The following is a 24,989-nucleotide window of genomic DNA, read 5'->3' as shown; positions in this document are numbered from 1 at the left end:
TACAACGCACCAGCCTCCAGATGAGCACACGGCCTGGGCCTCATCTGTCACCTCCAGCAACGTTTCCACCCACATCACCTCCTCTCTTTCCTTGGAGAGTTCCATCAGTGGTCTTTTGTCACTTCCTCTTGGGGTGGGGGGCAGTAAAATTTACCACCTTGGTCATTTCCATCTACCTTTCTTTGATTGACTGGTGGCTTTCTGTCCCTTCCTAGGCCCCAGCTTTGTCTCGGAAGCATAGACATTAAAGGGGATAGCTTTTAATCCACATTCTCTCATCTATCATCTCTCAATGTCAGCTCTGAAATTTCTCTGCAACACTAGACCACAGTAGCTCAGGAGACTACCAATCGCCTCACTTTGACCCCTGTTTTCCTCTGTCCCCTCAGTGGGGTTGAGGAGGGTGGCTCACCAGAGCCCCTCCTGCCCCCTTCCTAGTGTTCATGAACCCCTCTGTCCCTCACAGTCCCCTTCAAAGCTGCGGGTTGTTGCCCTCCACAGCCCTGGCTGACCCGGCCATCTGCTTGTGTCCCACACCTCTTCCCAACCTGTCAGGTGGCCTGGAGGAAGGCCTGAGCACCCTGCTAACAGCTTCAGCATAAACTGACTTCTCAACAATCCCTTCTCCCTCTATCCTTATCAGCACCCCTCCACACAAGCTTGCTGCCCCCACCCCACCTCCACATGCGTCTCCCTCCTGAACACTCGTGGTCCTTCCTTGCCCTCCCGTCTCATGTGCTGCCCTCAAAAGCCCAGACTGACGTTGTCAGAGGGCAAGCAGCTGTCCCTGTTTGCAGAGCGTGTTCCTGTCCTGGTAATTTTGTCCTTGGCTACGCGGAGCCTCTGTACCTGGCCTGGGGAGTAGGGCTGGAGATACTGTCTCTCTGAGCCCGGTTGGTATGAAGCACATTTCCTTCCTCTCTTCCAAGTCTGGAAGACGCAACACTGGTACTGGAAAGTTGTCTAGTGGTTCATTAATTCATTTGGGGCACTGGGCACTAATGGCTTCCAACAGTGCATGCAAAATGTGTGCAAAAATCATATGAAAACTTTCCTTAGATTTCCTGGGAAAAGTCCCTTTTCAATGTCTTCCTCTTGTCAACGACATTACTATTATTCTTCTCCCCTTCAGCTCACTGCATCCTTAATAATATCTGCCTCCCTTGTCTTGTGCTAGCTCATTAACACTTAACACATTCCGTCTCTCCTCCCTTCTCTGTACATGTGGATTAAAACATACGTATTAAGGCTCAAACTACTAGAAAATACCCAATTTTCACTGGGGTTTAATTTACATTTCTCTTGTCAAGTCCGGTCTTCTATTTATTTGAACAAATACCATCTGTCTCCCAAGTCATTACTGCTTTTTTAAAAAAATGTCACGTTTGCGTTTCTGCTTAAAGTGCACCTCTCTCCCAACTGGGGTCAGATAACCTGGCACACACTGTTCTTCAGAGAACAAGCACAAACTCGGGACAGAGAACGGTACTCTGTCAACGCCCGCCATTTTGTCTCTACCTGTGACACACAGTGTGGTTTCCTTTCCATCCAAAACAACCCTCTTCCCGCTGTCCCTCCAGTTCGCTAGTGAGTGAGTGAGTGAGAGAGGATTCCAACTCCGACCCTTCATTCTTACTTTCTGTATGACAAAAACCATCTTCTCTACTTCTTCTATCTCAGGAACCTTTTTCCTACCAAAATTTATAACATCATTTGCAGGCTACACAAAATTGAAAATTAGCCTGCTATATTTGGTCAAACATTTAATGAACTCACCCCCAGTGTGGTGGCTGGTGTCCTGGTGTGGCACTGTGGGTTAATGCGCTGGACTGTAAAGTCGGTTTGAGCCGCAAGGTTGGTGTTTCAAGCTCACCAGCCGCTCCTTTGAAACCCTATGGGTCGGAATCAACTTAACAACATGATGGCTGGAACTGCGGTTGTCTTAGCAGGGCCAGGCCAAATGATTTCACAGGCCTTATACGTTCCCAGCCCCTGTTCCAGCTAAACCAAATCCACTGCTTTCCAGTGGATTCTGACTTGTAGGACACAGTAGAAGTGCTTCACCGGGTTTCCAAAGCTGTAATCTTGATGGAAACAGACTGCCACACTTTTTCCTATGGAGGGACTGGCGGGTTCAAACCTTTGTGTTAGCAGCCAACAGCTTTAACCACTGTACTACTACGTATCCCTTCTTCTAGCCAAGGCTGTGGAAACACAGCTTTCTTAGGATGCTCAAGAAGGGAAAGAGGAGGAGAGAGGGGCTGTGAGGGCTCAGGGCTGTCTCTTGTACAGACACCAGCCCCAGGGGGAGAGGAATGGGCATTGGCTGTTCAGTGTGGGGGGCTCCTGCCAGCTGCAGGCCAGGCTCTGTGGCAGGCCGGGGAGAACGCTGCCAGAACATTCCTTATAAGCTCACTAAGAGGAAACGTTGCCAGCAATCCTTTGGGAGCCACACTGATCACAGTCACTAAGCAATTTTTGTAGACTTGCTGGTCTCCACCTGCCTCCAACCTTGGGAGTATGTGCACAGAACGTGTGGAACGGGCCCTGGTGTGGACACAGCTCAGCTCAGCTGCTAACTAACAGGTGAGTGATTTGGACTCACCAGTGGCTCCCTGGGAGAAAGATCTGATGATCTGCCCCCATCAAGGTTACAGCTCAAAAATTGCTATCGGCGGTCCTACCCTAGGTTGCTATGGGTTAAACTGACTCGATGGCATCCAACAGAATATGTTGAGAAAAGTGTATTTTTATTATTTAAAGGAGCTCTGGTGTAGTGTTGCAGGTTAATGCACTGGACTGCAAGGTCGGTTTGAACTGCAAGGTTGTCAGTTCAAACTCAGAAGTCACTCCTCGGAAACCCCATACAGGGTTGCTATCAGTCGGAACTGACTTGGCGACACTTAACAACAACAACATTATGAAAGTTATTTTTGTTATAATTTTATGATGATGACCACTTTCTGCTGCCAAGATCTCCAGAGACGGCTTATGTCGCCCAGCCTGATAAGGCTCCGTCAGTGGAGTCCGCAGCCACTGTCTCCTCTCAGCCCTGTTCACCAGCTCTCCTGGGCGGGCCCACTGCCTGCTCCTTTCAGAGTGAGACATGCCTGGCATTTGTCAGGGAGCTCAGGTGTCTTGCAAAATTCCAAAGGAGAAATGTAAAACTCTCCCTGTGTGATTTTCCGATTTGATCTTGTGTCTCATGTATCCCTCTGGAGATGAACAAGAAATACTTCTCTGAATAATTCATCGGCCCCTGGGTGGAAACACACTGTCTCTCGTTTTAATAGAAAGGCTGGGTACACGGTGTGGATGATAACTCTTCTGCAATGCGCCATCCGCACTTTTTAAATTCCTCTTACAACAGCGAGAGGAGACGGAAGAGCTAGGTAGTGTTTTCAATCAAACAGACTCATGTTTGGATAATGTATACACTTACTTATAAACCTAAAGTGAGCTACAAAATGCTAATCAAGAGAAGTTGAAATAATCAAGTTATTACTTTAAAAATGGAACATGACTGTCGTTGGGTTTCCCTTTAATGAGCATCTACTAGGTGCTGGGGTGGAGGGGGTCCCTGCGTGACGCAAACAAGGGATTCTCAGCTGCTAACCACAGGGCTGGAGGTTCGAACCTACCCAGAAGCGAGACCTGTAGATCAACTTCTTAAGAACCAGCCTGGAGTCTCCATGAAGCACAGTTCCACTCTGACACACAAGGGGTTGCCATGAGTTAGAACTGGTTTGATGGCAATCATATTGGGTTTTGGTTTACTAGGTGCCAGGTGCTAGAAGCTCTGGTAGTGAAATGGTTAAGCACTGGTTTGCTAACCAAAGATGGGTGGTTTGAACCTACCAGCTGTTGTACAGGAGACAGAAGCAGTCTGCTTCTGTACGGTGACAGCTCTGGAACTGCAATGGGGGATGCTCTACCCTGCCCTATAGAGTGGCCTTGAGTTGGTTAGGGTTAGGTGCTAGGAGCAATGCCAGGCTGGCTATATGTAAATCATTTCACTCAGTCATCACAACATCTTTCCAGGGTAAGGAACCACCCAATGTATAGGTCCATCGAGGTTCTTAGAGGTTAAGACCAGGGTTCCCCAGGAGGGACTAGGTTGAGTTTGGAGTCCCAACCCAACACTTCTCAGCATTCTTCTGCTGAAAATCACTCAGTCCTTCCACAGTTCACAATGTGACTATGAGAAATGCAAAGATCATACAGGCTCTGGGGTCCTTTGAAGGATATTTCATTCATTAGATACAAAACCACATCCTCTCAGCACTAGATGGAAATGCAGAGTCTGTGGAGTCGAATGTCTTCATTGTACAGAAAGGAAACTGAGAGGCTGAGAGCTCAGGGGTCTTCCCTGTGGTTAGAGAGCAAGCAACACCCTAGAACAGGTCTCTGTCCCGGAGCCCGCCCAGGACTCTTTGTTTGATGCCACATGGCACTGTCTGATTACCAGTGCTGGGATCTGAGAGCCAACCGAAGAGCACCTATGGTCTAGTACAAGCTTTCCTCCCCTCTGACTCATTAGATCAGAGGGGCTCTACTGCTCAGAATGAAATAACATGTCAGAGCCAAAGCCTGGCCTGCGGACCCCCAGAGCAGTGTGGCTTCCCCCAGCCCCGATACCTTGTTAACTTCTGGATCTCACTTCAGACCCTCACAGCTGCCCACATCGATGTTCTTAAGGATGAGTCCCCACCCGTGGGGACTGGTCAGCTCAGTGGCTTACTGAAGCTGAGTGGCCCACAGACTGTCTCCAAGGGAATCAGGGTCAGAGCGCCACCTGGGCTCTGGCCTGAGCCTCTAGTGAAGGACATCTGTGTTTCTGGGGAGCTAGTGGACCCACATGTGGGGCAGGGCACCCAGGAAGCAAGGTACGCAGTGGCTGACATGTACTGAATGACTAATCTGTAGTGTAATAAGTCAGGACATGTAAATGTATGCTTATCTGTCAGGGATCGTACATCTGAAAAGAGGCTTTGATTCTGTAGGAAGATGCTGTGGCATGAGAAGAGAGACGGATCAGATAGAATGACCATCTTTGATGCGGTGAGAAAATGTGCACTTGCGCCTGCCTTGCCTACTGTGTAATCTGACAGTGCCCGTGTGCAGGGTGGACACTGGACAACTTACCTACCTGTGTCCTGGCCATCCATCCATCCATCCCCACAGGACGGCTCCCCCCAGTCTGCAGAGTGGTCACACTTGCCTCCCCCCACATCCCCAGTGTGGCCACACCTACGGACTGCTGTAGAGTGCAGAGGGCAGCATGCAAGCCTCTTTGTCAGACACAGGGGCCAGGACATCAACTCCCCAGAGCACCCGACAGGACCTTCAGTCAGGGCTGCTAGGGATGCCCTCTGCAGAAACGACACTTGGTGTGATGGGACCACCTGGCCAGCTAACTGTGCCTGAGCATTACAGGCTACCAACTGCTTCCTCGGAGGACTTACCAGTCGCTGCATGCTTTTCACGTGGGTGGGGCTGATGGATAAGGCTTCTTCATACCACCGCCGGGCTTCGTCAAGGTTTCCTCGCAGCTCAGCAACCTGGCCACGCATGTACAGGACGTTGTGGGACATGGGGAAGAGGTTGGCCGCTTCCTGGGTACAAGCTGTGGCTTCGGCGGGCTTCCCGATGCCGATGTAGACTTCAGCTGGGGGGAGGGGGGGAGAAGGACAGCAGATGTGTCCCTGGTTCACTTCCACTGTCCTTCACAGGCCCTTGGGGCAGCTGCTTCTGGAGCTGGGGACATTCCCTGCAGGGGAGCCGGGTAGGAGGCCATCTGGATGGGCAGGACCCAGAGCTGACCTGTCTCCTGCCCCAAGTGGAAACAGCTGCAGACTAGCAGTCTTGTGCATCCACCGTTACAAAAGACTTGAGTCACTCGCACCCTGAGGAGTGGGTGGTGGTGGTGATGACAGCTGGCTTGGCCCTGGTCTTACTCTGACAGCCCGTTGCGGACAGGTCCTGGCTCTGCCTGCTGGCCTGCTCCGATGGGAAAGGGCAGACACTATCAGATTATGTGTTCATGGAGCCCCTAGGCACAGTGGTTAAACACTCAGCTGTTAACCTAAAGGCTAGTAGTTCAAACCCACCCAGCCACCCCTTGGTAGAAAGACCCAGCCATCTGCTCCCATATGGATGACAGCCTGAAAAATCTCTTCGGGCAGTTCGACTGTCACGTGGGGTCATCATGTGTCAGAATTGACTTGACAGCACCCAACACCAAAGGCATGAAAGGAAATTGCTGCCCCATGAGACCCTGCCCTCCGACCAGGGGGTTTCCTGAACTCTGGAGGCTGACTTCAGAACACCGACAGAGCCCTGCAATAGACCAAACCAGCAGGAAATGCCTTCCTGTCCACCGTAAGGCACTTCCGAGAGCGTGTCACAGCCCAGTGTCCAGGCAGGAACTTCATCCTACTCCTCACAGCTCTCCTCCTGAGCCATGTTCTGATCCCTGAGCATCCCTCCAGCGGGCTGGACCCCGGTCACCCCTGCACAGCCACAGCGGTTAGGGTTTGTCTACTGCTGCAGGATCGGGCCCACTAACCACCTTCCAGCTGTCCAGCCCCTTCTCCTGCTGAGGGTCTACTGACCACCTCCTGCTCAGGCCCTTCTCCTGTGGTCCTGTCCTGACTGCCAGCCTCCTTTGTGAGCATGAATCCAAGTTACTTACATGTACATATATATTCTATGCTAACATGTATGTATAATATCATGCACACAAAAATAGGAATGTTGAAAGAACATGACAAAAAAAGACACAGGAATAAAAGTCTGACTATTGTCCTCACGTAATCCTGGTGTGGCGCTGTGGGTTAATGCACTAGACTGCAAGGTCAACTTGAAACGCAAGGTTGGCGGTTCAAGCTCACTAGCTGCTCTTCGGAAACCCTATTCAGGGTCGTTATGGATTGGAACTGACTCGATGGCACTTCACAACATTGTCCTTAGACATCTGTCAGTGTCCCTTGCAGGTCACTTCAAACATTCTGTATCTGCCAGTCTCTTATAGCTGCCTCCACACTGACCTGCAGCAAAACTCTGGCAGGCCACTGCTTCCTTAGAAATGTCCTTCCTTAGTGCCCTTGCGCATGCGGCTCCGACAGGGCCCTTAGCCTGCCTGTGAGGGCATCAGTGAGGCCAGCCAGGACCAGCCTGCTCAGACAGATGCCTCCCCATCTGTACAGCACAACTTCTTCCTTTCCCTGTTTTATGTAGCCACGCCCCCAATGCGTCCACAAAGACCACAGCCCAGCAGATCCTAAGGAGCAGTTGTATAGTCAGAACGGACTCAGCAACTACGGGTAACGCTTACCACCAGCCGACAGGTGTGTTATTGCTTTACCTGTGGTCAGCTCCCACTGGACTGTGAGTCAGGAGGGCAGTGCCCAGCACATAACCGAGGTCCAGCAGGAGCTGCTACAGGAGCCAGTGGATGGTGAGTGAGTGAGGACAGCTTCAGTAAGAGGAACGACACTCGCTAAGCATGAGCTTGGTGCCAGGAATGGTCCTCAATCTGTCTGGACAGTGCCCCAGTGAGGAAGGCAAGGTTACTGTCCCCATTGTACAGATGAGGACACTGAGAGGCTCTGTAGTGTGCCCCAGGACCTAGGCCGAGCGGGTGAGGGGCAGGGCTGGGTCAGGACTCAGGGCGATTGGCAGAGGGCCCATGCTCTCGTCCTCCAGATTCCTGGGCCGGGCATCCGGAGCTCCACGACCTCACTCCCCAGCCAGACTGTATTCCTGCTGCTACCTGACCGGAAGAAGCAACTTGTTATTTTCTGTGCACAGAGCAGGCATTCCCTTCTGTGGCCTCTGCTTGTGAGGCGGACACTCCCAGCCCCTCCTCCACATCTCTCTGATGGCCTGCGTCACCGGGAGCATTTTCGTGGCAGTCTTTGCTCCCGCCCTGGGCAGGCTCTGCGGCACCTCCAGCTTTGAGCCCTGGCTGGGCAGTGGCCGGAACGTGTTACACGGCTGTGGTCAGAGTTGACCCTGATGTCTGGCTGGCCCCTCTCCCTGGTGTACATACACCAATGACGGAACCCTGGATAAAGGTGGCCTTGCATCCTTCCTGTCCACCAGTCCCCCCTAAACCAGGAGCCCAAGTGATGGTTGACTGGCCGAGGACCTCTGGTGAGGAACAGCCCAAGGACTTCTGCCAGACATGAAAACGTGGGCAGTTCAAAGACAGCGTGTGGCAATGCCACGGTGCGCCCAGCACACACAGGAAACTCGGCAGGAGCAAAGCACACATCACCTTTCCTCTAGTGTGGGCCCAGGCAAAATCTTGCCCTATGCTCTGGTTGCTATAGGGTAGCTATGAGTTGGAAACCACTCAGTGGCAGTAGTTTGGTTTGGGGCTGGGATGGCATCGTGAGGACAGTCTGATGTCTTTCAGTTACATGACTCCCTCGATGCTCTCATCTGAGTCTGATGTGTGCCCGCTGTGGACTTAGCTTACCTGAGCACAGTCAATGCTTGGGAGAGCTGTACAGAATGTTCCTCTCACTGAACACTTAGCTCCTGACTTGCTTCCAGGTTAGGGCTAAGTGTAGATATACTTCCAAGAAGCCCAGGGCCTGGAGCTGTTGTGGGGAGGAACGCTGAGTGTCTTTCATCTAGCTCACCATGAAAGGGGACATTTTGCAGGAGTGAGACCTGGATGTGAAAGTTTTTCTGACATCAACCAAAGGAACGAATGCCCAGATGACAGTGTGCATGCTATGGTTCTGCTAGGAGTCCTGCTCTATCAGGCCCTCTAGGAGATGGTACCAAGGCCTTAGCATTGCTGTGTTCTCCAGAGTCACGGACGGATGCTGCTGGTCCTTTCTCAGGAGGAGATGGAAGAAACAGTCATGATCACTAAGGTGGAAGGACGAATTCAGGTCTCCAGGTGACGTCCTTCAAGGCCATGGCCCTTGGGAGAAGACAGTTACGGCACTGATAAGGCCTGCGCTCCTGCAGGCTGATGCGGCCGACAGACATATGGCCCCGGGAAGCCCCGTTCCCTCCACTTCAAGCTCAGGTGAAGAACACAGGTGCAATATACTGTAAAGTTCCCCCAGTGGAGCCAAGCTTCCCTGTCAGTCTCATCCTGATACACAGTCTCCAGATCAGGCTGCTTGGACTCCCTTTCCCTGTGTCCGGGTACCACAGGGGTCTAGGAGCCCCAGTTTGGGAAAATGGAGGCTCTGGTTCTTGGCCCTGGGCCTTGTGTGGGGGCTTCTCACTTGCTAATGGGCCTTGATTCTGGCTCACATCTCTCTGAGGGCAGTGGTAAGGCTCAAACACGATGGTGGGAAGACCATGTGGCTGCTTCTCTAAGGAGCTAGAGTTGGTCTGATCCACGCCATCTCTACACACAGCCTAGTCCTGCGCCACCCTCATAAGTGTTGCTATGTTTGAGCTCATCGTTGTAATCACTGTATCAATCCATCTCGTTGAGGGTCTTCCTCCAAGCTTGATGCTGTGTTCTTCTTCATATAGGCCAGCTTCTGACATTATCTGCTCAGCACGCAGATTGGGTAAATTACAGTGAGAGGATACAACTCTGGGGCACACCTTTCCTGACTTTCAAACTATTCAGTAGCCCCTTGTTTTGTTCGAACAAACTGCCTCTTAGTCTGCACACAGGTTCCTCATGAGCACAATGAAGTGTTCTGGAGTTCCCATTCTTAGCAATGGTATTCACACTTTGCCGTGATCCACACAGGAAGCCCATAGTAAACTGAAAATAGTGAGATTACACTTTGTCGTGCGGCTCAAGGAGGTCAAGTGGCTCATCCAAGCACTGCAGCTCTACTGGGCCAAGTCTTAGGACTGGAGTTCTGCCTTTTCCATTTCACGCCTTCTTTCAGACAATGGCTGCACTCAGATATTTCTCTTTAAACAGAAATTACATGTTCATGGGACACAGAGTCTTAGGGTCCAGGAATGAAACTTCAGTGGTAGAATGTTTGGCATCAACCAGCTAGTTTGGGACGGATGGGGTTTGGGCAGGAAAGGGAAAGGATTCCTGAAGCTTCCTTCCCAGGATTCCCGACCTCTGCTTACAGTACACAGCTAGTCTTGGGAGAAAGCAAGGCCATGCAGTGTTGACCATGAGCTGGTGTGATTTGGGAAGTCTGTCCTTCTGGGAGGTCATAGCTCAAAGAGAGCCACTGTCTCCCTAGAAGAGGGTCTCGTGAGTACCCCCTGCCCCCAATGTCAGCAGCTCCCTCCTTTGCGCTCCCTTGGCTCTATCTGTCCCGCCATTTTTCTAGGGGATGCTCCTAGAACCCTTGCTTCTTGTTTCTGTCAGAGCCCAATTGGCTCTAGCCACACACCTGGCTTCTTTCTTAACCGTCCTCCAGGTCCCAGTTGATTGATGAGTTTGGGAGGAGGATCTGAGCCTGCACACCTGGACCCCCCAGGGCTCTCCCCCTCTGGGGCTTGTCCTGCAGGTGCTGTTCATTGTCACCTTGCTCATGCAGCTGACAATATGCACCAGAGTCAGGGCCTCACTGACAGGTGATGAGACAGGTCCAGGGACCAAATCCTCCATTATATTGGCCTGGGTACTGCCTCTCAACCCAGAGGCCAGCAACTTGGGCTGAGCGAGGTCAACTTGGCGTGATGCATCAGGGAGTCCAATTGGGGCCAGAAGACGAGTCACCTTCTCTGATTCAGCCTCACTGTAATTTAGCTGAGATTTCGATCCCCATTTGGCTTTGCCTCTTTTATTTCTTAATTGGTTCAGACCTCAAGATAAAAGAGAGGGGTATGGATTACACTTCCCTCAATGAAACAAACAAACAAACCTGTTGCTATGGAGCTGGGTCTGACTCCCAACAACCCCACGTGTTACAGAGAAGAGCTGCTCCACAAGGTTTTCACGCCTGGTGTGGTGCTGTGTGGTAAGCACTGGACCAGAAGGTTGGTTTAAACCACAAGGTCAGTGGTTCAAACTCATCAGTTGCTCCCTGGAAGCCCTATCCAAGGTCACTATGAGTCGGAACTGACCTGACAGAACTTACAACAACGATCTTTAGCCAAGAGGCCTGACCAAGCGCTGATGGCTCTTTGTTGGTTCCCTTGGCTTGTACTTGTCATCTGGTTACCATGAAAAAATGTTGAAAACACAATCTCCCCTACTGCTTGCAAATCTCTGATGGCTTCCTGCTGCAAACCGAACATAATCCAAATGTTTCTGCTCCACACTCAAAACCAGGGTCCTGCCTTCCCAACTTCTCCATGCCTCTGAGTGTCCCCTCGCTCAGAATTCTCCCCTAACTCCCCATTCACTGAAGACCCAACATTTCTCTCTCTGGCTTCCAGAGCCCCACTCTAATGGACATCCCCAGATGGCCCTGGGTAAGCCCCGGCTCATGCTCTGTTCTCCCACCCTGTGCTAAGAAGACTCTCAGCCTAGCTGGCTTTGTATGACAGTGATCAGGTACAGCGCCCGTCTTTCCTGCTAGAGGACAAGGATCCAGCTGGGTGTGTCTTGGCACTGCACCATTACCAACTCTGCCTTGTACCCAGAGGGTGTCTGCCAAACCAAACCACACATGTGACCAGAACAGTCCCTGGTAATGCACAGTTAATATACCTGGCTGCTCACTGAAAGGTTGGGAGTTCAAGTCCACCCAGAGGCATCTGGAAAAAAAAGAATCCCAGAGATCTATTTATAAGAAATCAGGCACAAAAAGCCCTTCAGAGCACAGTTCTACTCTAACACACAGTGGTGGTGGCAGTGTGTTTGCTATGTGTTAGAGTAGATTTAATGGCAAACGGATTTTTTACAAAAAATGCTTCAAGGTCCTGAGGCCTGTCTTTCTCCAGGTGAAGTTGGGTGCCTGCCGGGAGGTCTAGCTGCACTCCTCACCCACTTGTCTAACACTGTCAAGTCTCTGCTTCAGGTCTCTCCGCATTAGAACCGGCTCCTGGGATGCGAGCCCCTCATAGCTGAGGGCGCTGGTGTAGCCTAGACGCCTCGAAGGCTGGCTGGGGCCTAACTCCGGGCTGTGCCTTTCTGAGGAAGGCAGACGAGGTGATTCTTCCCACAGAAGTGCTGTCCACCACCCAAGGCTTTTCCTTCCGGGTTAAGTCCATGCAGAGCGGACAGCTCCCATGCGCAGTAGAGGGGCTGTCCCGAGAACTGTGTCCTTTCACTCTCAGGCCACCTGAGGCATGGCAGGGTGGGAAGAAGGGTCAACACTCATGGGGCATCAGGTAGGTATTTTCTAGCTGTGTGGGCGAGGCTCTCAAATCCATGTCCTCTGCCCCTAACAGAGTGCCTTGTGCTGGGAAACCAGTTTGGGAGGCCTGCCTGTGGCGGGTGAGACACCCCTGGGAGAAAGCAGGTGTCTGCCAGGAACACATGGTGCTCCCTGAGCTTGCCTCAGATGCTGTCATGAATTCGCTCTTTCAGAGAAAACTCGGCACACAGGCCAAAGAGGAAGGGGTCATGTGTCCAGACAAGTTTCCTGTCACCCATCCAAGTCACCAAGGCCAAGGGGAGGCCTTCATTCTTATCAGCTCTCCCTGGGACTGTTCTTTTGTTTGGAGATGGCTGGGCAGTGAGAGGAGGAGATGACTTTGTTTTCACGTGTCCTCATACCGAGTGTCTCGGAGCTGGGCCCACGTTGGGGCCTGCAATCTGCAAAGTGCATGCAGCAGGTCCTGTCCTCACCGAGGGCCTGGCCAAAGTCCTTGGCCAGAGCCTTGGCTGCACAGTTGGCATAATTTCCAGTTTGTGTCTGCCTGTGTCCACCTGTCAAGAGCAGCCCCTTCCCCAGAGGCCTGGCTGGGAAAGTGAGGCTGGCCGCTGAGCCCTTAGCTGCACTGGAGACACATTTCATCCCTGTCAAGTCTTTGTCCAGCTGCTCTCCTGAGTCCGAGTCATTTCCCACCCCTTAGCCAACCTTGACGCAGCATCCAAAGGGAATACAGAAGTCAGCAGAGCAGACGTGGAGCCTCTTCTCACCCCAACACCAACAAGCCCATCTGTGCCCACGGTGCCCCTGCACTGAGTCTCAGCCCATCTGTCACACTTGTGCCTTCGTGAGTTCACACTCCTGCTTCTTCACTCTCCTGGCCATGCAGCCCTACCTGCAAATCTGCACGTGTCTACATCAGCCATCTGTAAGCTCCCCCTCTGGACCCCACATTCTCTCTTTTCACCCCACATCCCTCTCCAGCCTCCCATTTCCCCATTCTGCTCCATGGAGAGGGAGGGCCTGCAGGCCGCACGCGAGCTTCATCCTCACAGTGTCTACTGCTTGGCCTGCCATTTCCTCTCTGTCCCCCCACTGCCACGGGTCTGCTTGGGGCCACAGCTCCCCTACACCAAACCCACCAGGCGTCCCTGGCTCCACCTTTCTCAGTCTCGCAGCTCCACTTCCTCCTTGAAAATGGTTGTTTTCATGGCTACTGAGTGATTGCTACTGGCTGAACACGCTACATGGATAGAATCTCACGGAGAGGCCGAACACTTCATTTTGCAGATGAAGAGGATGCCAAGACTTAGAGGGGTAGGGAGAGTTGCTACTCCATGGTGGAACAAGGATTTCATTGAGTCTGATTCTAGAGCCCCCTTCTTGGTTCTTCCTGCCCTGCTGACCCTCACTTGAGACATTGTCTTTTCCTCTCCTCAAACATTAACGTGGGAGGGGCTTAGGCCTGGACACTGGCTGTCCTCCTGGCACCACCATGCCCCTTGGCTTCAAATCCCAACTCCTGAATTTACATCTCCAGCCCAATTCATGAAATGCAGACGTGAACATCCAGCGCCAGCTTGGCATCTTTGCTTGAAGGCCTTGGGCATCCGATAGCTACCTTCCCGACATGACTTCTGCTTTCCTTCCTCCCCGACCTCAACACCCCAGTTCCTCCCCCAGCTTCCCCATCGCAGAAACGGCATTGCCGTCCATCCACCTATTTTCTCATGCACAGAACACACGATTCGTCCTTGAGTCTTCCTCTCCCATCACCCCCAACATCCATCCAGCTCTCTTTCTGCTTTCACTCTTGTGCCTCCCCTTGCTGGAGCAACCTTTTAAAAACCTCAGTCGGATCCGTTCATGCTCTGGACAGGAGCCCTTGAATAGCTCTTCATTGTTATTGCAATAAAGTTCCCAGATCTTAGCAAGGTTACCAGGGGCACAGCAGGACCTGAGTGGACTCTTCTTCTGCCTCACCTTGGACCCCTTCACTGCCTGCTCTTCAGGAGGTCAGCCCCAGGGCCCCAGCAGTGTCTAGATTACTCAGAGCTTGAGCTGTCCACACACCTTCTTACAAGCTGTCTGTCTACTGTTCTCCTCGCTCTGTTATCACTGTGGGCTAATGGTTCCTCAAGTCTTTGATCAAATGCAGGTTGGCCGCTCCAGCTCCCTATTAGATGATCAATTCTCATAGAACCCTGCACATGGCACAATGGGTGATATGTGTTCCTGTTGTTTCTGCAACGACAGACACCATGGAGTTCTGGTGTGACGCTGTGAGATAAAGCACTGGACCGCAAGGTCTGAATCACAAGGTCGGTGGTTCAAATTCACCAGCCACTCCTTGGAAAGCCTACACAGCACTTATGAGTGGAACCCAGGGCACTTAACAACAGTAACACTCCATCTCCATCACTACCGCCCTCTAGAGGCCAGCTGCAGCTAGGACACACAAATGGGTGCTCAAAACTACTGTGCCTAATGATGTAGAACTGCCAAATGCTGTTACCTTCTGTAGATACAAAATTTTAAAAAAATAAACAAGTATGTTGTTGAAAACAGGAGTATCTACTGTGGGTTACGTGTACGGTTCTGGGGCCATACTGGTTGGGTTTAAGTTCTGACTTCTCTACTAGGTTGCTATGAGTTGGAACCAGTTTGGTGGCACTTTAACAACTACAACATGGCCCACAGTGCTGCATCCTGTCTTCAGTGAGCCCACATACCACCTGTCTTCATCTCATCCTGGTGGTCGCTTCCCAGGATTATCCTCAGCCCTGCTGAGGCACTGCCCGGCAGAAATGGGTCTGACCAGGGCCTAGGAATTTGTGACCGTATCCCAGCTTTGAATTCCCAGCAGCAATTAGAAAAATCTGATCTTGCACATCTAAGAATAGCCGCTGGCTCCACTGTGAGAGGTGCCAAAGTGAAAGCTATAATTATTAGTAAGTAACAAGCAGAAATTAACCACCTACCGCAAAGTCATTTTTAGCTGCCATCCCAATGTGGAAATTGAAAGATGGGCACCAGGAAGCTCGCATGGCTTGGGAGGGGCTCTGGTTCCGCTCTGAATTATGGTGATTGTATGTGTTCCTAAAAGGCCAACCATGAGAGTTGTCTTCTACACCAGCGGCGTTGGGCCTCTGTTAACGGTGTTGGAGTGATGTGGAAAGGGTAATACTGGTGGTTGTACAACAGGACGAATGTAATCAACGTCACTGAATTAATTGCACATGAAAGACTGTTGAATTTGTAGAAAGTTTTGGTATAGTTATTTTTGGAGTCCTGGTGTGGCACTGTTAGATAAGCACTGGACCATGAGGTCAGCTTGAACCACAAGGTCAGGGGTTCAAACTCACCAGCCGCACCATGGAAACCCTATTCAGGGTTGTCATGAGTTGGAACTGACTCGATGGCACACCACCACCACCACCACCATAGTTAATTTTACCATAATTAAAAAAAAAGTAGTTGTAGGGCCCTAAGGGAGGCAAGTTCTGAGATGAAATAAACCTCGAATCCTGTAATTCAGCTCTCTTGCTTTACAGCATACAGCTCTCCAGCCTGGGGTTCCCTGCTGCAAAGTGGGAGGAGGAGCCCACTCAGACCTTCACAAGATGATCTCAGTATGGATGGCACTGGAAGGGACTCGAAATGTTCTGGGAGAAGGACCATCAGAGGAGACAGTGGTTTCCTAGTACGGTGCGAAGTTGAGATGCCATGAATGTATTTTTTTAAAAAAAGTTTTGCAAAAAGAGGAGAAAAAAACCCGAGAGAGAACACCAACAAAATAATTGTTGTTGTTGTTGTTAAGCGCTGTCGAGTTGGTTCCGACCCATAGCGACCCTGTACAGGGTTTCCGAGTGTGCAAATCTTTACGGGAGTAGAAAGCCTCATCTTTCTCCCACGGAGCAGCTGGTAGTTTCGAACCACTGACCTTAAGGTTCGCAGCCCGATTCGTAACCACTACGCTACCAGAGAGGGGAAATACTTATAACACTTGTCATAGGGCATGCTTCCTAGATAAACAATTATTGCGGTGTTGTTGTTAAGTGCTGTTGAGTTGGTTCAGACTCATAGAGACCTTGTATAGGGTTTCCGAGGTGCGACTGGTAAGTTTGATCCACCAACCTTGCAGTCCAAACTGACTTTGCAGTCCAGAGCATTAATACACAGTGCTGTACCAGGACTCCAGAAATATAATAAATGTCTACAAATCAAAAAGAAAAAGCTCAGTGAAGACAGATGGGCATCAGACATGAGCAGACAAATGCAATCCTTTTTTTCACCTCTCTGACTGGCTAGATGTCTGATACCTACTGTGCTGACGAGGATGTGAGAAAATGGGCACTCGGGCATTACTGAGGACAGTTCCATGGGGGCAAGGTGGTAAAATTGATCAAAAATTTAAAAATACATACCCTTCAAGCCATGTTTTCCACTTTCAGGAATTTACCTTAAAGATATAGTGGGCAAATGTGGTGTTATCTTTATTTTTGCAATATAGACAATATATTTTTTTAAATTAATATATTGTTGAACACAGAAGTAGCTTCTGTGGATTAAACACTCGGGTTCTGGGGCCACACTGGTTGGGTTTCAATTTTGACTTCTCTATTTATTATATATATATTGTGTGGCGCCTAGGATAAGCACTCAACCTCAAGATCGGTTTGAATGCAAGGTTGGTGGTTCAGACTCATCAGCCGCTCCTTGGAAACCCTATATAGGGTTGCTGTAAGTCAGAAGCAACTTGATGGCACTTAACAACAACATATATGTTAAGTCAAGTTGGTTCCGACTCATAGAGACCCTGTATAGGGTTTCTGTGAGTGACCGGTGGGTTTGAACTGCTAACCTTGTATCTAGCAGTCCAGTGCTTAGCCTTCAGTGGCACACTATGAGTCCAATATATATACACATACATTCGCTTGTCTAAGGTTTTATGGAGTTCTGTTATAGCACTGTAGGATAAACACTTTACTGCTAACCACAGCTTGGGTTCGAACCCATCAAGTGCTCCTTGGAAACTCTACACAGCGTCACTATGAGTCAAAATCAACTCTCAATGGCACTTAACAGCAACATCAAGGTTGTATGGCTAATAAGCTGTTGTTGCTAGCTGCCAGAGAGTCCATTCTAATTCATGGCGATCCTGTGTGTGCAGAGTAGAACTGCTTCACAGGATTTTCAAGGCTGGGAGCTTTTAGAATATGGATATATTCAGACTGTAGGGCACCTAACATCATCTCTCTCTTACCCTGGTGATGCAGTAGATTAAGCATTGGGCTACTAACTGTAAGATTGGTGGTTCAAAGCTATCAGTTACTCCTCAGGAGAAAGACAAGGATAAGGCTTTCTGCTTCTGTAAAGTTGACACTTGGAAACCCTACGGAGCAGTTCTACTCTACACTAGAGTGGCTATGAGACGGAAGTGACCCAGTGGCAGCGAGTTATAGATGCATGTCATTGTTGACAGATGCCTCTGAGTTAGCTGCAACCCATGTCCAATAGAAGCAAACAGTGCCGGTCATGTGCCATCGCCACAATTTTTACATCTGAGCCCACAGTTGCAGTCACTATGTCAATCTGTCTCGTTGAGGGTCTTCCCCTTTTTTGCTGACTCTCTACTTTACCAAGTATGATGACCTTTGTTAGGGACTGGTCCCTCCTGATAACATGTCCAAAGCAGGCGAGGCGAAGTCTTGCCATCCACGTTTCCAAGGAGTACTTCTTCCAAGACAGAATTGTTGATTCTTCGGACAGTCCATGGTATTTTCAATATTCTCGCCAACACCATAATTCAAAGGCATCAATTCGTATTCAGTCTTCTTTATTCATTCTCTAGCTTCAAATGCACATGTAGGGGTAGGGGTGCATGTGCTGTTGAGTTAGTTGGTTCTGACTCAGAGTGACCTTGTATAGGGTTTCTGAGGCTGTGAATCTTGACAAGAGCAGAAAGCCTCATCTTTCTCCTGCAAGGTGGCTGATGGATTCAATCTGCTGTCCTTGCAGTTAGCAGCCCACTATGCGACCAAGACTCTTTTCACTGCGTATGTTGTGGGGTTTCTGAGGCTGTAAATCTTGATGGGAGCATAAAGTCTCATGTTTCTCCTGTGGAGCTGCTGGTGGATTAGAACTGCTGGCCTTCTGAGCAGCAGTCCAACGCATAATCCACTATGCTACCAGGCTTTCTGTATGAGACCACTGAAAATACCATGGCTTGGGTCAAGTGCACTTTAGTCCTCAAAGTGACATCTTTGTTCTTGAACAATTTAAACAGGTTATTTGCAGATTTGCCCAATGTAACACATAGTTTGTTTTCCAACTACTGCTTGCAGAAGTGCTGACTGTGGCTCCAGTAGAATGAAATTCTTGACCACTTCAGTATTTTATCCATTTATCATGATGTTGTTTTATGGGTCCAGTTATGAGGTTGTTGTTTTTTTTTTTTCACACTGAGCTGTAAGAAAATAAGGCTGCATTATTTGACCTTCATCAGTTAGTGCACTTCAAATTCTCTTTACTTTCAGCAAGTCAGGTTGTATCATCTGCATATCGTAGGTTGTTAATGAGTCTTCCTCCAATCCTGATGCCGCGTTCCTCTTAATGTAATGCAGCTTCTCAGATTCATTTGCTTAGCATACAGATTGAATGAATATGTTGAAAGAATACAATCCTGACACACACCTTCCCTAATTTTAAACCATACAGTTATCTATTCTGTTTGAATGATTGTCTTTTGATCTATGTACAGGTTTCACATGAGCAGAATAAGTGTTCTGGAATTCCCATTCTTCCCAAAGTTATTCATAGTTTGGTATGACCCACATAGTCAAATGGCTTTGCGTAATCAATATAACACAAGTAAACATCTTTCTGGTGTTCCCTGCTTTCATCCAAGATCCAGCTGACGTCAGCAGTGGGATCCTTTGTCTTGTGTTGACTCCAGCTCGGCAGCTCCTTATCGATGGTCTGCTGCAACAGTTTTTGAATTTTCTTCAACAAATTTTACTTGCATGTGATATTGATATTGTTTGATAATTTCTACATTCTGTTGGGACAGCTTTCTTTGGAATGGGCACAAACATGGATCTCTAAAAGTCAATCGGCTAAGTAGCTGTTTTCCAAATTTCTTGGTATAGATAAGACTAGTGAATGCTTCCCCAGGGCTGCATCAATTGAAACAGTTCCATAAAAATATTCATTTATTAAAGCATTAGACAAATACTAGAAACCACCTAAATATTTAAGTCAACTGAGGATTGGTTTACTAATGGCAAATACATATTATAAGTTTATTCTACGCAGTTGCTAAAATGTAGGAGTTGGTTTTTTGTGCCAATATGCAACGGTGTCCAGGACCCCTTGTTGGGGGGAGAGGGAGGGCAAAGTTCAGAAACATTCACCGAACAGGTGACAGTAGGTGCCTTTGGGTGAAGGTAGCTGAGACTCAGGGCCTGGAGGAATCATTCCACTCTAAGTCTTTTGTATCTTTGTAGCTGTCTGTCATATACCTGTATCATTTATTAAAAAATAATTTAAATAAAATTGCCATGAGGGCCCATTCCATGCCAGGTTGGCCACCAGGTGTTCTGGTGGAAAAGATGGAGGAACTGGGGTTAGAAGGTGCCCAGGACAGAAGAGATGCTGAGGGGAAGGAGGCCCAGAGGCTCAGGAGGGCTCCCATATCATGAGCTCCCACTAACCTCAACTTACCCCAAACCACCAAGCGGGAAGAGGCCCACAAACACCACAAAAACACACAGCTTTGGATGTTCAGCCTTGATCTAACTAGCTTCATCGGAAACTCATGGAAACTGGCAGAAATGGTAAGGATGATCTTGCACACCTAAGAACATGTGTCGCTAGAATGGATGATGGACACAGGAAAGAGATGCTTCCTGGGTTCCAGACGCTGTTCACTTATTTGGACTTTCAGAACAGTGGTATTCAACCACATATGGCAAAGCCACAGAGCCCAGTGGTAGCAGCTTCTGTTTCTTGAAATTGATCTCTTTAAGGACAGTGAATATGTGATACTAGTCAATTCTTGACTTAAAAATATTGCTTTCAAAGATTCAATATGGCATAAATGCTAAAAGCATTCTAATGTATTCTATCCATTCACATTGCACATTTGCTCATGTACATAAATATAATCACTATATGCAAATGAGTAAGTGGCATGTCGGTTCTGTACAGAGCCTACAAGGCAAAGTATGGCATTTGCTTTCTTTTTCATTCATTTTAAAAATAGTATTCTATTGTATTTTGGGGGTCCTGGTGTGACGCTTTAAGGAAAAGCACTGGCCTGCTAGTCGGAAGGTCAGTGGTTCAAACTCACAAGCCACTTCTCAGAAACCCAACAATAATTGTATTTTTGGTGGAAGTATACACAGCGAAGGGAGTTCTCATTCAACAATTTCTAGACGCACTGTCCAGTGACACAGGGGGCACTTCTTACAATATGACAATGTTATCATTTCTGTTCTAGCTGCTCAGTTCCCCTTTAACCGAGTCCTCATGGCTCATCCCTCCAATCTCCTCAGCTGGGCATTAGCGTACTAGTTGACCATGTGGTCTCATACAGATGGTTTTAAAAAAAGAACACAGTACTTCAGGGTGAGATCCATTATGAGCAAATCTGCTAGTTAGCGAAGAGGTGACTTGAAGGGATAGTTTTGGTTCGAGGCTTATAGAAAATCTCAGGACGATAGTGTTGGGGAATCCTCCTGTCTCTGTGAATCAAGGTAAGTCTGGATTTTTGAGAATTTGAAGTTGTTTTTTTAAAAGTTTTTCTTGTGAATTGAGTGATAGTTTACATGGGAGAACATTGGTTTTACACTTATCATTTCATTGCAGTGGTTAAATCTCCTCCGTGCATCATCATTCAACAATATTTGCATCTATTCCCTTTGTTTTCTGGATGTACACAAAAACACTCAGGAATATATCATCATCTAAACAACCAAAGGACACATTCTGCAAGCCTGCCTTCTGGCCGCCAGCACACAGCCTTTCTCTTTCCATGAGTCTAGAGTCCTCAGCTACTCTATCTCTCCATGTCCTCATCTCTGCCGTCACTTGCTTCTCTGGATAGGGTCCCACATTCCACTTGTGCACTTCTCCCTTGATGGCCCTAGGGTCCTCTGTTCCTGGACTGTAAGATTAACTAACCCCCTCTTTTTGTTAAAAAACTTCTACCTTTACAGTGTGATAGTCGCAATTAGTCATGATACCAATTATTCACTATTGAATCATAAGACTCTTATTTCCATCTCCTTTCACTAGACCCATCTAGACAAGATGAAAACTATTCAGTGGGGATTCTACCTTCCCCCCTACACTCTGAAACTAAACTCTGAAACTAAACTAAACTTGAAAACTTGTAAGCTAGTCACTTCATGCCTTTATAGCCTCCACCCCACCCCCCACCACCAATTTTAGATAGCCAATGTCTAAGTTGCCCATCCCTATCAACCCTTTATACAAAGGGGATAGGATTGATACTTGATGTTAAGACACCTTCCCTCTCAGTTGGCATTTTGAGCTACTACATCTATAAGTATAGGTCAAGTTCATCAAACTGTAGCAATTTACATTTGTTTCCTTGATAAAAAATTTTTTTTTTTAAATCTTCTTCTAGTTGAGTTTTGATTATCAAGCCATCGCGGCTAGGACAAATGGGTGCTATCTGCAAGTTTGGGTGCTCTTGTGCATCGCCCCTCACTTCTTATCAGCTGGATGCTTCACTCTCAGCTCTAGCCCTCTGTGGCTATGTCTTTGTCCATGTCCAAAGAATTTGAAGTTTTGTTCCACATTTCTCTCCCTTTCTATAAGGATCAACTTATTGTGATCGTCACCAGAAGTATAATAGTGGTAGCTGGGCACCATCTAGTCCTTCTGGTCTCAGAGGAGGCCACGGTTCATGTCAACAATCAGTTCTATCGACCACTTCCTTCTTTTTTTTGCTCCTTAGATGGTTGCTCGTAAGCTTCTAAGGCACCAAACACAACTGAGCAGTCTAGGATATAGAACAAACTTTATGAACTGCAATATGCCAGTTGATTGAGTTGTCCCAGGTGACTATGGCATTGAGTCTCCACACCAAGAAAACTAATGTTGTTGCCGTTCAGTGCTGCCGAGTAGATTTGAACTCATAGCAACTTTGTTTAGGGTTTCCAAGGAGTGGTTGGTGGGTTTGAACTTCCGATCTTGCAGTTAGCAGTCCAGTGCATATCCTAAGCGTTACATCAGAAAACTAATATACCATGAGGTAATTAGTGAAGTTTAAGAATAGGAATCTGTGACCCTCATTTAATTAGAAATATATATATGTTTATACACACACACACAGAGCCCTGGTAACTCTGTCAGAAAGCGGCGGGAAACTTTTCTTCTACAAAATTTATAACAGCATTCACCACAAACTATACAAAATTATCACCTTAAAAATTAGCCTGTTATATTTGACCAAACATTTAATTAACTCACCCCTAATCTGATAGCTGGAACTGTGGTTGCCTTGGCAGGACCCATGGGCCTGTTGTTCGCCACCACAGCTGTAGGATAAGCACTGGACTGTTAATTCAAACCCAACAGTTGCTATGTGGGAGAAAAATGAGGCTTTCTGCTCTTGTAAAGATTTACAGCCTTGGAAGCCCTGTAGTTGCTATGAGTCAGAACTGACGGGGCAAGGGAGCAGCAGTAACGCACACAGGGTGTTGTTGTTAAAGTGCTTTCTAGTCGGTTACGGCTCACAGCAACCTTATATAGGGTTTCTGAGGAGTGGCTGGTGGGTTTGAACCGCCTACCTCGAAGTTAGCATTCCAGGGATTATCCTACAGGGCTGCACCAGGACTCCCATGTACACATCTACATACATACATATATACATATGAACCCTTGTTGCGCAGTAGTTAAGCTCTGACTGCTAACGGAAAGGGCAATTGCTCTATGTGACAATTGACTTCTGTAAAGATAAAGTCTCAGACACCTGATGGAGCAGTTCCAGTTTGTCCTGCAGGGTGGTTGTGACTCTGAATTGACTAAACAGTGATGGGTTAGGTTTTGTTGGCTTATTTTTAATACATATATATGCACACCTAGACACCGGCTTTTTGTAGCTCAATTCTACCAACTTGTAGCATGTTAAAAGTTGCACATACCTGTTAACTAGCATCGAGAGTTTTATTCTGTTCTATGCTGTCGTTACATGTCATCGAGTCGGTTCCAATTCATAGTGACCCTGTATAGGGCTTCTGAGGAGCGGCTGGTGGTTTTGAACCCCTGACCTTGTAGTTAGCAGCCCTGTACTGATCCTAGAGCGCCACACAGTTCTCTGTGCTATAGGGTATGGCAGTGAGAAAGCGATCTTATATGATTACAAAAATATTCAAGGATAGCTCCAAATGGAATCTTAGGCGCCAAGTCCTTCAGCAGCTACAAGCCATCCTTCTCCAGGAGTCCTGGAGGCTCGGTGAAGGGGCGCGGGTACCAGAGTAACGGAGTAAGCAGTGAGGCACCATACACAGCTCTCCCAAGACGCCATGAGCCTCAGCTCAGAAACTTTCCCAAGAAGTAGCAAGAACAGCAATGCCTATGAGGTCAAGGGAGCGAGTTTCAGTCAAGAAGGGTCACCTTCAGTCCTGGATCTTTTGGCATTGACCATTCAAGTCCAGTGTCACAGGCAACTCTGGCCCCAAGCGACACCTACAAGTCTAGCCAGGCTCACCTGGCCAGGACATGAAACCGCACTTTGTCCCTTTCTGTTCTCCATAGCCTCTACTCACGAAGGTAACTGAACAGAACGGGTATCAGAATCCTAGACGGGGCCTGGGCTGTCCCTGAGAGCTGGGCAGATAGGCATTACTGCTGCTCCCTTGCCTCGCCAGTCAGCTCGCCTAGAACCCAGCACACGGCTGAGTGCTGGCAGGCGTCTACAGCACAGAAGAGCAATGGGCCCATTCATGAATCATCCCTCTTTTGTACTTCCGCTTGGAAGAATATAATTTGCTAATTTACGGCAGTTGTTATGGCTCAATTAAGATGCCAACACAGAAAAGGCTGGCTGAGCTTGGCCTTGAGACATGCCAACCTCAGGTGATTACAACTGTGTTTTGTCACTCTGAGGCCCACCAGTGGTATCAGACAAGGCTTAGCACCAAAGGAGCAAACAAACGGGCAACTGGTGGAAAATAATCACACTGCCCAGCCAAATTTAGGCTTTCACCACTGCACCCTGAGAGTCAATCCTGCAAAGGCCCAGGTGGGGTCCTGCAGATGGCATTTAAGGAATAGATGTGGTTACCTAGCATGCAGCAATAGAAACATGAAGTAAATGGGCAGTGTTTGGGACTCCTGGCTGTGCTGAAACAGAGCTGGGCCAGGTGATGGGCCTGTGAGGTTGGGAAGCGGCTAGTCTCCAGGTGAGCACTTGCAGCAGTTTCTCTCTGGGATTGGCTGGAGTCATCAGAGAGAAGAGTGGGCACAGCCAAGTAGGCTGCCCCTTTCCTGGCTTTGACAAAGGTATTCGTGTCACACTCCCCTCCCTTCTCCCAGCACCCATACGCCTTTACTGTCAGGAGGGGGCCAGGCATTGTGCACATTAACCTATACGCCAGATGAGGAAACTGAGGCCAGGAGATGAAGATACCAACTCAAGTCCACACAGCGGGCAGACTTTGGTAAGTGTCAGGCTAAGCTGTCTCCTGAAGAAAGCCTCCTGGCCCCTGCTGCAGCATACCCCCTACCCCCCCC

The 24,989-nt window shown here is 48.6% G+C and overlaps 1 protein-coding gene across 1 annotated transcript in view; it reads right to left on the bottom strand.

Moving 5' to 3' along the window:
- The window catches only part of TTC7B (tetratricopeptide repeat domain 7B), a 345,238-nt gene that overhangs the window by 31,445 nt on the left and 288,804 nt on the right, over positions 1–24,989 (bottom strand). Inside the window, exon 19 of the mRNA XM_006839635.1 lies at positions 5,466–5,668. Coding sequence (XP_006839698.1) covers positions 5,466–5,668 — 203 coding nt within the window. The remainder of the gene's footprint in view (positions 1–5,465; positions 5,669–24,989) is intronic.

The sequence above is a fragment of the Chrysochloris asiatica genome, unplaced genomic scaffold, assembly GCF_000296735.1.
Source record: "Chrysochloris asiatica unplaced genomic scaffold, ChrAsi1.0 scaffold00025, whole genome shotgun sequence".
Classification (NCBI taxonomy): domain Eukaryota; kingdom Metazoa; phylum Chordata; class Mammalia; order Afrosoricida; family Chrysochloridae; genus Chrysochloris; species Chrysochloris asiatica.
This window is presented reverse-complemented; position numbering and strand designations above follow the sequence as displayed.